The sequence below is a fragment of the Cavia porcellus genome, unplaced genomic scaffold, assembly GCF_034190915.1.
Source record: "Cavia porcellus strain 051 isolate PalLab524CR breed Dunkin Hartley unplaced genomic scaffold, mCavPor4.1 scaffold_16, whole genome shotgun sequence".
NCBI classification, from domain to species: Eukaryota; Metazoa; Chordata; class Mammalia; order Rodentia; family Caviidae; genus Cavia; species Cavia porcellus.
In genome coordinates, this window is record NW_026947499.1 from 64,676,224 (window position 1) to 64,692,191 (window position 15,968).

At 32.4% G+C, this 15,968-nt stretch overlaps 1 protein-coding gene across 6 annotated transcripts in view; it reads right to left on the reverse strand.

The window, feature by feature from the left end:
• Kcnq5 (potassium voltage-gated channel subfamily Q member 5) overlaps window positions 1–15,968 on the reverse strand; it is a 513,487-nt gene that overhangs the window by 422,759 nt on the left and 74,760 nt on the right. The window contains exon 2 of one of the 6 annotated variants that reach the window (XM_063226946.1): window positions 1,003–1,115. The exons of the other annotated variants lie outside the window; for them this stretch is intronic. Within the exon in view, the coding sequence (XP_063083016.1) occupies window positions 1,003–1,067 (65 nt within the window). The 5' untranslated portion in view covers window positions 1,068–1,115. The remainder of the gene's footprint in view (window positions 1–1,002; window positions 1,116–15,968) is intronic. 6 annotated transcript variants of the gene reach the window in all.

Consider the following 15,968-nt stretch of genomic DNA (forward strand, 5'->3'; position numbering starts at 1 on the left):
TTCATCTCTGTTTACATCACCAGCTGCAGAGGCCTCCCCTGACCTCTGTGTCTCTAAACATTTTATTCCAAATCCAAAATTTTCCGTGCCTTTACAGAGGCTTATTTTTCTTCACAGCACTACTTCCCTTCACAATATCTATTACTTGTTTATTTGATTACTGGCTTATTTGCCTACCAGAACATAAGCATCAGGGGCTCAGGAACTCTGTGCCTCAAGTGTGGCACAGATCCAGAACACAAGGGGCATTCAACATATCCTTTTGACTGAATTAGTTGAGTATGTTTATTTGTATGGCTGTTTGTCTCTTATCTGTTGACTACACTAATTTGTAATGGAAAAGTATCTGTTGCGCTCACCACTATCTGGTTCTTACCAGTGGCTGGTGCATGGTATTTTCAGTCAGTATTTGAATCAATATCAACTAAATTTTTAAAATACGAAACAAGTGAAAGTTTATAGAGAACATGTTGAAATAATTTGCAGAGGAGTTGAAGTGTTTCTAGCTATTTCATAATTCATTTTGGTTAATAGGGGTACACCCTCAGTTTAAGCATGTTTTGTCTGGGCCAAATATCTATTAGAGACCATAAAACTACCACCAGAGTACTGTGAAAATTATAGAAGAAAGACAATAAGAGTACTTTTTATTTCTAGAAATATTTCTGCTACAAGGACCAAGTGTGACCCCACTTGATTATCTTGAATGGTACTTTAGTTCACCACTGAATGGAATTCCAGCACCAAATTATTTTAATGTTTTATACAAACTGAAATGAGTATGTTTTAAAAAAAGAAAATAAAGAACACAGACTCCTACACTAAACCAACTGCTATTAAGAATTAGATATGTTTCCTATGCTTGATTTATTTTTAGATAATATTTTAGAAAAAGAAGAAAGCTTATCAATACTATATTTAGATTATTTACTATTCTGGAATTGATCAAAATATAGATTCAGCTTAATAAAAATGATTAATGTAATATTTGCAAATTCTTACAGAATTGTGTTCTTTCTCTTCCAAAATATCCTGGTAGGAGTCTGATTGCTTGTTGAAAAGTACATAAGCCAAATGAGTAACAACACCCACTGCTTTTTGATTTATTTCTCCACCTAGAGGAAAGTTTGAAAAAAAAAGTATTTGTTTAATAATCTCATATTTTTTTCTTTGCCATACAGCAAGATTCCAAATGATTGCATGTCTTTAAGAACATCTCAAAGTTTCCTTTTCATATGTCAAAATTTTTCAAATGGGTTTTACCAACTCCTTTCCTCTTCGTATTTTAATACATATAAAATATATCTTAAAATGAACAACTACTTGGAAAGAAATCAAAACGATGAATATTTTGTCATTTAGTTGCAATTAAAATTTAATCATGAACAAACACACTGGCATAGAAACAAAATCCCAGCAGGGTGTAGTGATGTATACCTATAACCCCAGCACTCTGGAGGCTGAGACAGAGGGATTGCCTCAAATTCAAGGCAACCTAGGCTACACAGTAATATAAAGATTTGGCTGAACTACACAGCAAGACCCTGTCTCAACAAAACAAAACAACCCCTCCCCATCAGAAACCTTATTGTAGGAGGTCATATTCTTTTTTTTTTTTTTTTTTTTTTTAGTGCTCAAGTGCATATTCTTAAGGGTAGAGTCTGAATAGCACACATTAAAAAGTCAATTTAGCAAAAATAAAGGTATCTGCTCTCAAACAACCAAGATAGTCTTTTTATGTTTGGATAGATACAGTGTAGACTAGTTTACCTTTGATTTTTTGGGAGTGGAAGGTTAAAGAACTCAAATCACCTCTGGCTATCTCTGGAACATTTCTTTGCTCTTCCATAATCGATAGAAAAGAAATTCATATTTGTGTCTGATTGATGCATCCACAGAACTTCTTTTGATGAAATATGTAAGATCTTTGATTATTTACAATCAAATGTTCCATCCACTTCAGCAAAGATTTCTTTGCCTTGGCACTGTTCACATTTTGGGGACAATATAAGGTTTTCCTGTACCTTGTCTGCGGTTTAAGGACATCCCTGGCTTATATTCAATAGATAACAGGAAGACTTCCTTATTCAATTTGAATAATCAAAAATGCCTTAAATCAATAATCAAACATTTCCAAATATCCCTGAAAGACCAACACTACACCTGAGCAGGACTAATGACCTATATTTTTCGGTGATGGTCTCTGTAATCTACTCAGTGAGTATTACAAAATATCTACATCTCTCCATATTCTATGTGGGGATCAGGAGAAGACAAAGACGTGGTTCCTTGTTTTAAAAAGCTGAGTCCATGGTAAAGATGTCATCGTTGGAGAATAACAGAAGATCTTATTGCTATGTAGATGTCCATGTTGACAACAGCTATTTCAGTGATTTAGAGAACCCCTGGGAGAACTTCATGTAAGGCATGCCTTGGAACACGCCTGAAGGTCAGGGTCAGATGGGTACTGACAAAGTTAAGAGAAAAGTACATTCTATGCAACGCAGCAAATATATCCTAAAGGTCCAAAGTAGAACACGGTGAAGCAAGTGTGAGAGAAATGTTGAAAGATGGGGTGAAGAGGATTCCATATGAGACTTTAGAAAGCTACTATAGAATGTCATTGGGGATCGGGGGTGAAAGATGTAGTTAAACAGAGATGGCTTTCTTAAAGACTATGGCTGAGAACTAAAAGATGGTATTGCTTCACTTGAAGGACCCTTCTATGGTGCCTGATTAGCAGTTGGAATAATGATGGGAATAATCAAGAACAAGGACTGTAGTTTTGGAACTGGTAACAGAGAAATAAGGTGTACCAGGAGAAGGCTGAATATGGGTCAGAGTTGGGTTCTTCAGTGTGCTGATTAATGGTGTACATGCCTCTATGTCAGCCATGAAATACTTGCCCCTTTCTCTAGATAATTAATGCAAACAGCATCTTTCAGATTCAATTTTATTTTTACATGTCTGCTCAAAGATTAAACTTGTATCTAAAAATTAAAATTCATGTCTATTTTATATTCTGTCCTAAATAACTATTACTAGGTTAATGTATAATTTAAATTCCAGGAGATTCAAGGAACACGGAATAAATTGAACATATGAGCATTTTATCTTGGCTATAATTTTTCTCAGGAGTTATTTGTGGATGGTTTTCAATATTTTCCACTTCAAATACCAAACATTAACTTCATTTCCTTCTGAATCTAGTTTTAAAGTATAATGATGTTATTTTAAAATTCTGAAATATATATATATATACACATATACATTATATATATACACATATACATTATATATATATACACATATACATTATATATATATATATATATATATATATATATATAATCAAAAGTTGAATAATGCCTACAAGTAAGGCAAGAATGGTCACACACAGAACTTCTATTATCAAGGCAAATTCATACTAACTTATATTAACTTAATTAAGGCCTTCTGCCTTTCCAATTAAAAAGAATATTTATCAACACTGGCTTTTTAGTCAGACAGGACACATTTCTGATATGCAGAATTCCACAGGTAGGAATGCAAATCTTTAATACTCTTGAACAGGCAAAGGCTTTATGGCTATGCCTGCAAATCTAAAAACCTTTTATGAAAAAGCTCACTCTCATTCACAGCTGGAAACCCTGATTGGTGTATGTTCCTAAACTCATGCACACAGTCATATAAAATCATAGATTGTATACTATGATTAGTGAGACACATTTGTTCTCAATATGGAAACCAAAAAAAAAAAAAAATGAACAGATTTCCCCCAAAAGTATGCAGAACACTTACTGTAGTGTGGGTGTCTTCATATGTATGAATACAAGGTAGCACAGAAAATTATTATATATGTTTCTAAGTGTCATTCTTTTGATTAAAAAAGGTATAAGTAATGGTGACACTTTATACTTACTAGATATGGATTACTACAGAAAACTATTCTGCACTTTTCATACACATTTTCAGTAGTTGTGTTCCCCTGTTTGGTTAAATTATGCTTGGGTTTTAATTTAGTTACTTAGGAAGTTATCCTGATGCTTTTGAAGTTAATATAAATACCAACATAGGTTGCTGCAGTAGGAATTACCTAAAACAGTCTATCACTTTAAAAAGTAAATGTTTACTCATTCTCATAGACTAATTTCAAGAATTAAATGGAGATGGCAAGAATAAAACAAATGGATATGACTAATATTTATAAACTGATTAAAATATGAATATATGCTCACATTTTTACTCATAGTTTTCAATTACCAAGATAGGCATTTACATGACTATATTACAACATATATGTTATGTACTGTAGAACCCATAAAAGGTCAGGGGCAAGGGAAGGCCATTATATTTATGTTCCTTTATATTCCAGATGCACATCGACGTATATTTTCAGTTGCATTTGCTTAGGTACAGGTCTTTTCATCCTGCCAGTAATGCAAATCTCTGAGGAATGGCGGTTATAGGTCATTTCTCCTTCCTGACAATGTACTAGAGTTTCTAGGACAGAGAAAGCACAAGGAAACTTCTAACAGATGAATGATTTACAGTTTTGATCCTTTAGATTTCAATTGTAACAAGTTACTTTATAAGATTAAATTTATCAGACTATTTGTAACTTACACAAAAAATATCCTTTCTATGTCACAGTTTTATACAAGCTATGTTTATGTTCATCTGTCTGCTTTAGAAAGAGACAATAGACAAATTCATAGTGGTTAATAAGGTACCTATGTTTTGAACCACTTAGTAATTCATATAAAAAGAGAAAATTACAATTATATTAGGAGTGGAATTTTAACTAAGTTTAATTTTTATATTGTTTAGTACTTCTTATTTCTGTTGCCTCATTTAACCAAAATTACAAAGTAAATTAACCAAAGTTTTAAATCTTTTTTTTTTTGGGGAGGGGGGTGGATAGAACTCATGACTGCATGCTTGCAAGGCAAGTGCTTATGCCACTGAGCTAAATCCACAGCCCCCAAAGTTTTAAATCTTTATCAAATATTTATTTCAATCTATCTGTACAACAATACTTCATTTTAATAGCTATTATTTATTTTGATTAACTTCACACAATAATTCAATTTTGGTAAGACAGCAATTAATAAAAGAAAATTTCCCATAAAATCAGTTTATTTTGATCATTTATTTCAGGGAATTTGTGCCTGCCTAACTTATAAAAATTAAGCTATATCCAAGATTAAAGTAATCAAAATGTAAAATCCTACAGGTCTTTTAGGTTCGAAATAACATCTCATTCTCTAGGCATATCTTTAGTAACATAAAAGTACTTCAGTATTGCAATCTGAAACCGTCCTTCTTTAAAGAAAGCACAGAATCTCCACAAGGTAATAATTTGTATTTTTTTTTTTACTCTGTAGAGCCAAATCTACCATTGATATCTTATACAAAGTATGTCTGCCCTATTCCTAATTATTAACACTGAAAAATATAGTAAATAAGTTCACTGTGAAGGCATCTATATTCTTCTTTTAGATTCTGGTGAGTTTTACTGATGACAGACTCACAGTGAATTCTAGTGGTCCAGGATCTCTATGCCAAAATAAACAATTATTAGGAAATCCGCAGATGCAAGTATCTTTGTGGGTTAGGGAAAAGATATGAATGGGACTTGGACTCAAAAATCAAGAAAAGCATATGAAGTAGAAGACATGAATCAAGCAAAGGCAGAAAGGCAGAAAAAAATAAAACAAATTATTAGAAAACATTGACTAGTTCTATTTACTTGGAGTAAAGACACCATGAAAAAAAATCAATCCAGAAATAACTGCAAAGCCAGGCTAAGTTACAGGGTGGACAGTAGGGCAATTCTACATTTCTTAACTGAGGGTTTATATAATAAAATTTACAACTGTATCATCTTTTTGTAATAACTCATACATGTAATGGAATAGCATTATAATCATCTTTTAAATGCAATAAATTTGATGTAGAACAGGACAAAAGGAAAGACGCAGAATCTTCAATGTAGTATTACATAATTATATAAATATCAAATAATAGCATTCCATGCTTAAAATTCCATGTTTACAGAACAGTAATTCTAAGCAAAAAGGAAACTTTACATTTTATATTAATGGAAGTAACTTTCATCATATAATTATTTTTCAGAAAAAATAAGATGAGCTTTTCAAAAAGGAAGAACAGATGCATAGAAATTTAAAGTTCATGATATACCTCTTTTCATTAGGAAACAGCTGCTCAAATCATGAACTTGCTATTGGTACATTTCATTCTGTATGCGGTTTTACTTTTTAAAAATCCTTAATATTATACTAAACAGAGAAAGCTACAATATTACTTGCCTAAAATAATTTAGTAAGCATCCCTTACATGTATCTCTAGAGTTCTTAATGGGTAATTTTCAGGAAATTAGAAAAAAAAGGGTAATTTACAATGACCTAAAGACATGCATGTTGTGAATGTAGTGTCTATATACTTAAAATATGAAATTGAAAATACTTCATTTTGGTCTTTATGGATTTTAGGAAATCATATTTTAAAAATAACATAATTTTACTATCCCTCCATAAATATAAGAAGAATGGTTTATAATTACATATATTTTTAAAAGAAAATAGGAAATAATTTTCTGAAAAACCTAATTATGACAATTAAACATATCTGAAAATGTGAAGCTCAATCCTAGAATAGAAACTATTAATATAAAACTTAAAAACATGGTTAATGTCATATGTGTATTCATAAATAGCTAAGTTAGGATTCATTTTTAATTTTTGTAAAATGTATGGTTTGGTAGTAATTTTTAAGGCACATAAAATATAGCCCCAAAATTGTTAGTATGTAAAGCAGTGATTGGTAAACAGTATACTGAATATTTCCCTTATTTAAAACTTTTATTTTAAGGGAAAACCTCTTAGAATGAGTAGTTTTAAGGTTTTATAGGAACAGCAAATATATCAAATGTCGTCATCCTCAGTAATTACTTCCTCTTTAGCACCATGCACATTCTTGCAACTTGGCTGAAAACTAAAGCACATATAATAAATCTAACCTTACACATGAAAATGTATTTTTTAAAAAGTTATACCAAATGAAGAAATATCTAAAAATGCTGACATGCAGTACATCTAAACCACCTGAACTTGCTGCTTTATAGTCTAAGCTGATTCTTCGCAAATCCTTCTTTGCAAGAATTTAAGTCTGTGTACCTTGGTTCTGGCCAAATAAAATATTTTTTAAAGAAATTATTTAACTAGCTATTTCAGCTCCATGGTTTTGTTGGATTGGCATAACACTGTTCTTAGTCTTCAAAACTCAACAATCTCCTGGAAGAAACAGACATCTAACAAATAATCACAAAACAACACTCCAGTGCAGTAATCCAGAGATGTCCAGGACACAGACAAAGCCCATCTGATCACTGGTTGCAAAAGGTGATATGAGAGCCGATTCTATGAGGAGAAATTAAAGCAAAAGTAAGTCGAAAGATATTAAGAGGTATCATGCAGATCTTGAGGGGTGCAGAACACTATAGCATGCTCAGGGCTATTGTGATGGGGTTGAGATCTTCGAGCAGAGCAGATGGAAAGAGGTCAGCGGCATCTATCCAGGAGATATATGGTCTGCCCCATGAGAGCTTGTCCCCTGTGTGCTGGATGTATGGAGCCAATGCAGCACTCTAGCACGGAGATGACATCAACTGATCTATATCCTAAATACACAACTTTTGTGGCCGTACAGAGGATGGAACGGAGTGGAACCATCCAGTTTGGAGACTAAATGAGATAGAGAGTTTAAATAGGGCCAAAGACAGCTAAATGATGGTAGAAATGGAAAGAAGCAGCAAAATCAGTAAAATATTTTTTAAATGAATCAAGACTGATTCCCAGGAAGTGGAAACAGTGAATACATGGACAGATAAGAAATGTGAATGATTTCTTTTCACTGGGATCTGCCCAAAGTATAGCCTTAAGAAGTGAACTCGTACTTTATACTGTAAAGTTACATTAATTTTGCATTGCAAGAAGTCCAGGAAATGTGTACTAGCTGACAATCAGAGCCTGTACTTGTATCTGAATGCTCTGTGTGAATGGGTCACATGCAAAGGACGTGGGAGAACAACATTACACTGGGTCTGATGTTGTACAGGCCTCACTTCAGAGTCTTCAGCTATTTCACTGAGAGTTGAACAAAACAAAGGGATTTTTGTTCCTTGAAATTTGAAAACACATCTTTCTCTTCTTGTACCATGACTATGTATTGCACCATTCCAAGAATTTAATACATTTTATCACTTGCAAAAAGATTATCTCTCTCTTAAGCCTTTTCATACACTTCTTGAGTAAAAGAGAAAAAGAAACCTGTATTTCCTTAACCTTAGCCAGTAACTCAAGAACTTTCTTGCCCATGTTATTTCCCTTGAGCTACATGAACTGGTGATTGTATTTGACTCATATCCTTATTCTAAGCAGTCTTTCACATTGCTAAATAGAGTGTAGTATTAAAACTTTCAACTTCACCCTCATGTTCTATCTTTATTGACAAATCATTGTTTATAAACATTAAGATTCTTTTGAAAGGTTATTGTAGACCATTATGCACACATTAATACTACTGGCAAAGAAAATAATTTGTATTTGCTTTGAATTACTGTATTCTATAATCTTAATGTGCCTTGAAAAAAAAACTTAATGAACTTTCTATGTAGCAATGAGGTATGGCAGTGTAAAATATACTAAAAAGTTGATAGTATCATTTTTCTTCCATATGTGTGAAAAACAAAATAATATCTAGCTATCTATAGAACTTATAGAATGATTCACAAAAATATCAAATTTGTGATAATACTGTGATAGTGTTTTTTTGAAAAATGAATATAATGTTTGGTACTTGATTTGTAGAAGTAAAAATGGTCTAAAGCAAGATGTTAGAGGTTAAGACAAATAGAATCTTTTCAAAGGGTCTTGAATTGGGGTAAAAGTCTTGAACATGTGAGTTTGAGGTAAGCTTTCCATGCTCAACTGTATAAAAATTGCTTTGATATATTTTCAAAAATATAACAGATTTCATTACACATTATTTTACCTTTAGTTGGAATTTAATAAATAGCATCTTCTACAAAGTCAACAAAATTATAGTTTAGTAATCTCTCAAGAGTCATTTTAGTAACTGAAGGTGCTAGAAATTTCAATTTATATTTTTGCATTAAAGACCCATGCAAAAATTCTGGTGTAAGTCTAAAATGAATGAAAAACCATGAATGAATTCAGTAAAATGTAATAGAGTCAATGTATACAAGAATGAAAGCAATGTGGTTAGTTCTTCAATTTACAGGGTATCTGTAAGTCTAGAAAATAATATTTTATTGGTATCTGATTGGTTAATTCAGGAAAAATACCTGCACAGAGGTTTGGTTAAGGTGTGGATTTGCACACCCAAACGTTCTCAGTTTTTTGGCCTGGCAACTGCAGTGGTTTGAATAGAAAACCCTCCCAGGGCATTATTTCCTGCAGATAATTGTGCAAGGTTCCCAGAAAACAGGTTGCAAATCCTTTCTTCCTTTCTCAAGGAAGCATAGAGCACTGTAGGGAAGTAGATGAGACGCTGTTTTAGGAGTACTCTTGTACCTGCCAGAATTTATAGATTAAAAAGTATTTTTGTAAACTTTAGCTTCTCATTGCATATTTTCCTGTTTCGAGTAAAATTAGTCGTGACACATTTAAGCACAGTAGTTGAAAGTCACAGAATCTGATGTGTCCTAGAATGAAACCCTCCCTCTAATATGCTAAATCTTAAAAATGTAATATAAAATGAATGGAAAAATATTGACTTATTCATGGAAAAATTTTTTTGAAGAATTTGGAATAAAACTTGAAAAATGTTACAGTTTTCAGCTCTTGTACTAGGTGTACTAAGGGCCTGGACCCTGAAATGAAACAGTACGGGGTTTACGCTCAGTTTTGCCAGGTATTATTGTATGACGTAACTATTAAGAACTGAAACGACAAGTAATAATTTCTGAACATAATAGCAATATACAAAAATACAACTGTTCTGAGTATTAAAATAGTTGATTTTAATCACATTTGCTGACTGCTCACTCTATGCTGTTTTAAGTACTTTAAGAAATAATCTCAGTCCTCAAGCCTGAAATGGTTCTAATTGTTACCCCCTTTTAAAAAAGATGAAAAGGTAGAAATAAGGAGCTAATTATGCGTGAAAAGTAGGTGTGGTGCAGGAAAAGTCTAATGGTAAAATAGCTTCAATAATTGTTAACTATTTTGATCATAGAAGTTTAATTCAACAGGGCCCTCAATGAGGAATATTCCAACATAAAAGTACTTAAGTCTAGTCAAAATTAAATTAATTTTCAAATTAATTAAGTTCAAATTAGTCATTTTATCTCCACATGAAGTGACTAAGAATGAAAATCATGTGGTCAAAAGATTTTTATATCAAATAACACTTCAACTCATCACATTATAAATTCTTTAATCGACCAGCATTTGACCATCAACTGCACCTTATTTAACTCCCAATAAAGTGGAGTATTTGGCAGGCTTCTAATTAATTTGATGACATTAGTAGGCAAGTAGAATAATGGAACTTTCATAGTAAAATAATAATTGACAAGGATTATTAATTTTTGAAGTCCACTGAAGAGACAAGAAAGGTTTTATTTAGCTGATATAAATAAAGGAATTGTTTGACTCCTTTTTGGTCACTGGCAGGTTTGAAAATCTCTAAATGACAATATGTAATCATTTAACCACTGATTTCATTTAACCACTGATCACACTGATCATGTTTCATTATTGTTACTTAGAATTGAGGTGCAGATTTTTTTATTTAAAGAAAAAACAAAACAAAACAGTATAAGAGTACAAGTAATACAGAATTTCAAAAATAACAGTAAGAAATTAGTTAATAGATTACATATTGTCATTTTAGAAATAGCTGTTCAACTTACAGGATTAAAGCATACAAAGTGGACATTCAAACAGTGAGACTGCAAACAATTGTGTTCGATGATCCAACAAAAACTTAGTAATATGGTCATCTATCTTAACACATCTAAACACACTTGCAATTGTATCCTTTAGAGCACTTTTTTTTTCCTCTCTTTTTACAACAACATTTACACATTTTGGCTTTTATTACTCCCATAGTTCTTATTACTTTTTTTTGGAAGAGAATAAAACCAAATATCACAAAACAAAGCAGTCAGTCAAAACAAAGGATGGACATAGCACATGATGTAAAAACAGAATGCAAGGTAATCAACAATGGTTACCATAATGCCTCTTGCTACTTTAAAGAGAATTGCATATATCGTTAGGTATAATAAAATAGAACAAAACAGAACAGAACAAGACCAATAAAACCTAAACATTCGAGACATAACAGGACTTCAAAAGAAGATAATAGTCAAAACAGAATGGGCGTCATAGTGAATCTCATTGCCTTCAAAGTAGTTGCCTATACCCTCAAACATGATACTATCAAACAGAACAGAACAGAGTAAAATCAGTCCAAACAAAATGGTGGGAGCAATACAGGGCTTCAAATCAAGTTAATAGGAAATCAAAAAAGTTATTATAATATATCCTGGTATTTTTTTCAATGTTTCCCTTAATTAAAAAAATAATAAAAATAAATAAATTTTTTAAAGGGGAGATTGAGATAAAAGAGGACATAACAACAATACAGGTCAAAGCATAATAATTTCAGCAACTTAGTGCTTCATCACAAGATAACTTGACTTAATAGTAATTACCATAGTGTCTCTTTCCTTGAAATATTGGACTATAACTTCATACACTATGGCTTCAAACATATCAAGGCAGTATAAAACCATTCAAGAGGATGAAAGTATTGCAGGGTATTTAGAACCAGCTAATGGAAAACAAACAACGGTTTCTATATTATCTCTTTGCCTATAAAATTTTTTGTTTATACTATGACATACAATAAAATCCAGTAAGATACAACATGATAAAACCAATGGAGACAGAAAAACAAGTTTGGTGGGACTTCAAAACAAAATATTAAATCTGCACTAGCTATTATGATGTCTTGTTTTCTTCAGATTAGCTGTTCATATCATCACAGGCAATAATATCAAACAGCCCAGAATAAAGCTATTCCAATTAATGAGTGAAAACTTTATAAGTCTTAAAAGCCACATAATAGGGAATCATGATTACCACATACTTTTATATATTTGAATCATTTCTTACAATAGGGAAACTATTCAGTATTCATACATGTGACTTTGATTTATTTCACTATGAGTATGGTCTCAAGCTGCACCCATTCATTTATAAATATCTAAATGTGATCCTTCTTTATAGCTGAGTAGTACTCCATTGTATAAAAATATCACTATTTTTTATCCAGTCCTCAGTTGATGGACACTTTGGTTGTTTCCAAGATCTGGATATTACAAATCGTGCTGCTATAAACATGGGTGCACATATATCACTGTCGTATGATGCTTTCTGTTCTTTTAGGAATATGCCTAGAAGTGGGATAGCGGGAATAAATGGGACTTCCAATCCCAGCTTTTTGAGAAATCTCCAGACTCACCTCCACAATGGTTGCACCAGTCTACACTACTAGCAACAGTTCAGGAGAGTTCCTTTTTCCCCAAAGCCTCTCCAGCATTTGTTGTTGATGGTTTTCTTGATCCTGGCCATTCTTTCAGGAGTGAGATGGAATCTCAGTGTGATTTAATTTGCATTTCTCTAATGACTAATGATGATAAACTTTTTTTTATGTATTTATTTGCAATTTGTATTTCTTCATCTGAGAAGTGTGTATTCATCTCAGATGCTCATTTTTGGATTGGACCTTTGAATTTTGGGAGTGTGATTTTTTTTTAATTCTTTATATATTTTAGACAGAAATCCTTTGTCTGAGGGAGAGTTCACTAAGATTTTTTTTCCCAGTTTATGTGTTTTCTTTTCACTATGCTGGAGATTTCTTTTGACATGAAGAAACTTTTTTAATAAGAGGTGGTCCCAGTTATTGATTCTGGGAAGTATTTCCTGTGCTTTTTGAGTCCTGTTCATGAATTCTCCATCTACCCCTATGCCTTCAAGGTTGCTACCCAATTTGTCTTCCAATAGATTTAGTGTTTCTGTTTTAATATTCAGATCTTTGATCCATTTAGATTTTAATTTAGTAGATGGTGATTGCCATGGGTCTAGTTTTAGTTTTCAGCATATGGAGAGTCAGTTTTTCCAACACCATTTATTAAAGAGACTGTCATTCTTCCAGTTAACCTGCTTGGCTCCTTTATCAAAGATAAGGTGGTTGAGTATGTTTGTAGTTGTGGTTGGATATTCTAATCTATTCCATTGATCTTTGGCTCTGTTTTTATTCCAGTACAGTGTTGATTTTACCACAGTTGCTTTGTAGTATATCTTCAAGTCAGGGATTGTGACGCCTCCTGCCTTGCCTTTGTTGCTTAGAACTGTCTTTGCTATTCTAGGTCTCTTCTCGCTCCAGATGAATTTTAGGAGTGATTTCTCTACATCTATAAGGTATGTTGATGGCATTTTTATTGGAATTGCATTGAATATGTATAAGAGTTTTGGGAGAATGGCCATTTTCACAATATTTATTCTTCCTATCCATGAGCAAGGGATGTCTTTCCATTTCCTGAGATCATCTTCAATTTCTATTTTCAGTGTATTGTAATTTTCCCTGTACAGGTCTTTCACTTCTTCTGTAAGAGTAATTCCTAAAGATTTCTTTTTTTTTGGTTGCTAGTGTGAAGGGTGTGGCTTTTCTTATTTCTCTCTCTGTGATTTTGTTGTTAGTGTATAGGAATGCTATTGATTTTGGAGTATTTATTTTGTATCCAGCTACATTGCTGAATTTATTTATTGTATCTAAAGGTCTTTCAATGGAGTTTAGGGGATCTTCTATGTAGAGTATCATGTCATCTGCAAATAATGATAATTTAACGTCTTTCCCTATCTTTACCCCTTTTATTTCTCTCTCTTTTCTAATTGCTCTGGCTAGTATTTACAGTAGTATATTAAATAGGAATGGTGATAAAGAGCATCCTTGTCTTGTGCCTGATTTTAAAGTAAAGGCCTTCAATTTTTGGCCATTCAGTATGAAACTGGCTGTTGGTTTGTCATAGATGGCCTTTATTATATTGAGGTAAAGACCATCTATTCCAATTTTCTGTAAAGTTCTTATCATGAATGAATGTTAGACCTTATCAAAAGCTTTTTCTGCATCTATAGAAATGATCATGTGCTTCTTACTTTTGGCTTTATTGATATGGTAGATTACATTTATTGATTTACGTATGTTGAACCATCCCTGCATGCCTGGGATGAGTCCCACTTGGTAATGGTGTATAATCTTGATGATTTGCTGCATCCTATTTGCCAATATTTTATTGAGGATTTTTGCATCTATGTTCATTAGGGAGATTGGTCTATAGTTCTCTTTTTTGGTTGGGTCCTTTTCAGGTTTTGGTACTAGAGTAACATTTGCTTCCAGGAATGACTTAGAAAGGATTACTTCCCTTTCAATTTCATTGAGGAGTTTGAGGAGTGTCAGCATTAGGTCTTCTTTATATTTCTTGTAGAATTCTGCATTTGTCTGGGCCGGGGCTCTTCTTTGTAGGTAAGGACATTTAATTATATTTTGAATTTCATTGAAAGAAATTGGGTTATTCAGTAGTTTTACATCCTCTTGACCTAGCTTTGGTACTTAATATGTTTCTAGGAATCTGTCTATTTCTTCTGTGTTATCAAACCTTTGCGAGTAGAGGTTTTCGAAATAGGTGTTGATGATTTTCTGTATTTCTAGAGTCTGTAGTGATTTCACCTTTTTCATACCTCATTGCATGAATTTGAGCTTTTTCTTCCCTTTTTAAAATAAAGTTGGCTAGGGGCTTATCGATTTTATTTATTCTTTCAAAGAACCAACTCTTTGATTCATTGATTCTTTGGATTGTTTTCTTAGTCTCTATTGCATTGATTTCTGCTCTGATTTTTATGATTTCCTCTCTTCTTTTGGCTTTGGGCTTGACTTGCTCTTCTTTTTCTAGATGTTTGAGGTGTAGCATCAGGTCATTTTGAGGTGCAGATTTTAAATTATCTGATAAATATTTATTGCACACTACAAAGGAAAAATGTAGGTCTTTTTCTTTTACTTCCTCAAAAGCTACTCTTTAAAAGTGAATTTGAATTTAATGTTTCAAAGGTCCGACCTGGTTTCTGTTCTAAAATTGGCCTAGATTTTTGACCATTTACATACCATTTTACCTTGAGTTTTTCTAAAGGGCCACCCCACCTACAAGTATTAACCAAAGTAATATTAAAAGGGGTGCCTTCTGGGAGTTCTAGTAAGATATCAAGATGCTCTCTCATTATTCTGTTATTGCTAACTTTATCTAACTTTTTTATTACAGCCAGTTTGGGGCAGGGACCTAAGTCTATTTCCAAGTTGTTATGGAACATTTATAGTCCTTCTCTATAAAAACACCTGTAAACATGTTCAAGTAGTGCTTTGAAAATTGCATAGCGCCAATATAAACAAACATGAAAATAGGTAAATGAACTCATTTTTAGTGATGCTTTATATATTTAAATTTTACATATGGTAATAAAGAGCAACTTTAAAAAAAAGTTCTGCCTTGATTATTTTTTGAATAGAAACTTATTTGCAACTGTCTCTAGGTAGTCTTCAAAAGTATTTTGTTGTAACAAGAAGGTCTTTAATAAAATTGTATATATTTAAGGGGAACAATTTTGTTTTAAAGTATGCATAGAGTATGTATTAATCAAGCTAATCAACATATCTACATGTCAATATACCTGAAGAAAGCGGCAAAAAAGAATCTGTTTTGCAAAACAACAGTAAGAGTCATGACTAATAAAATGGTTCAGAGTGTAGACATCAGTGTAAAACTGCATAACTAGAGTAATGTCTTTCCATTTTTTTATAAT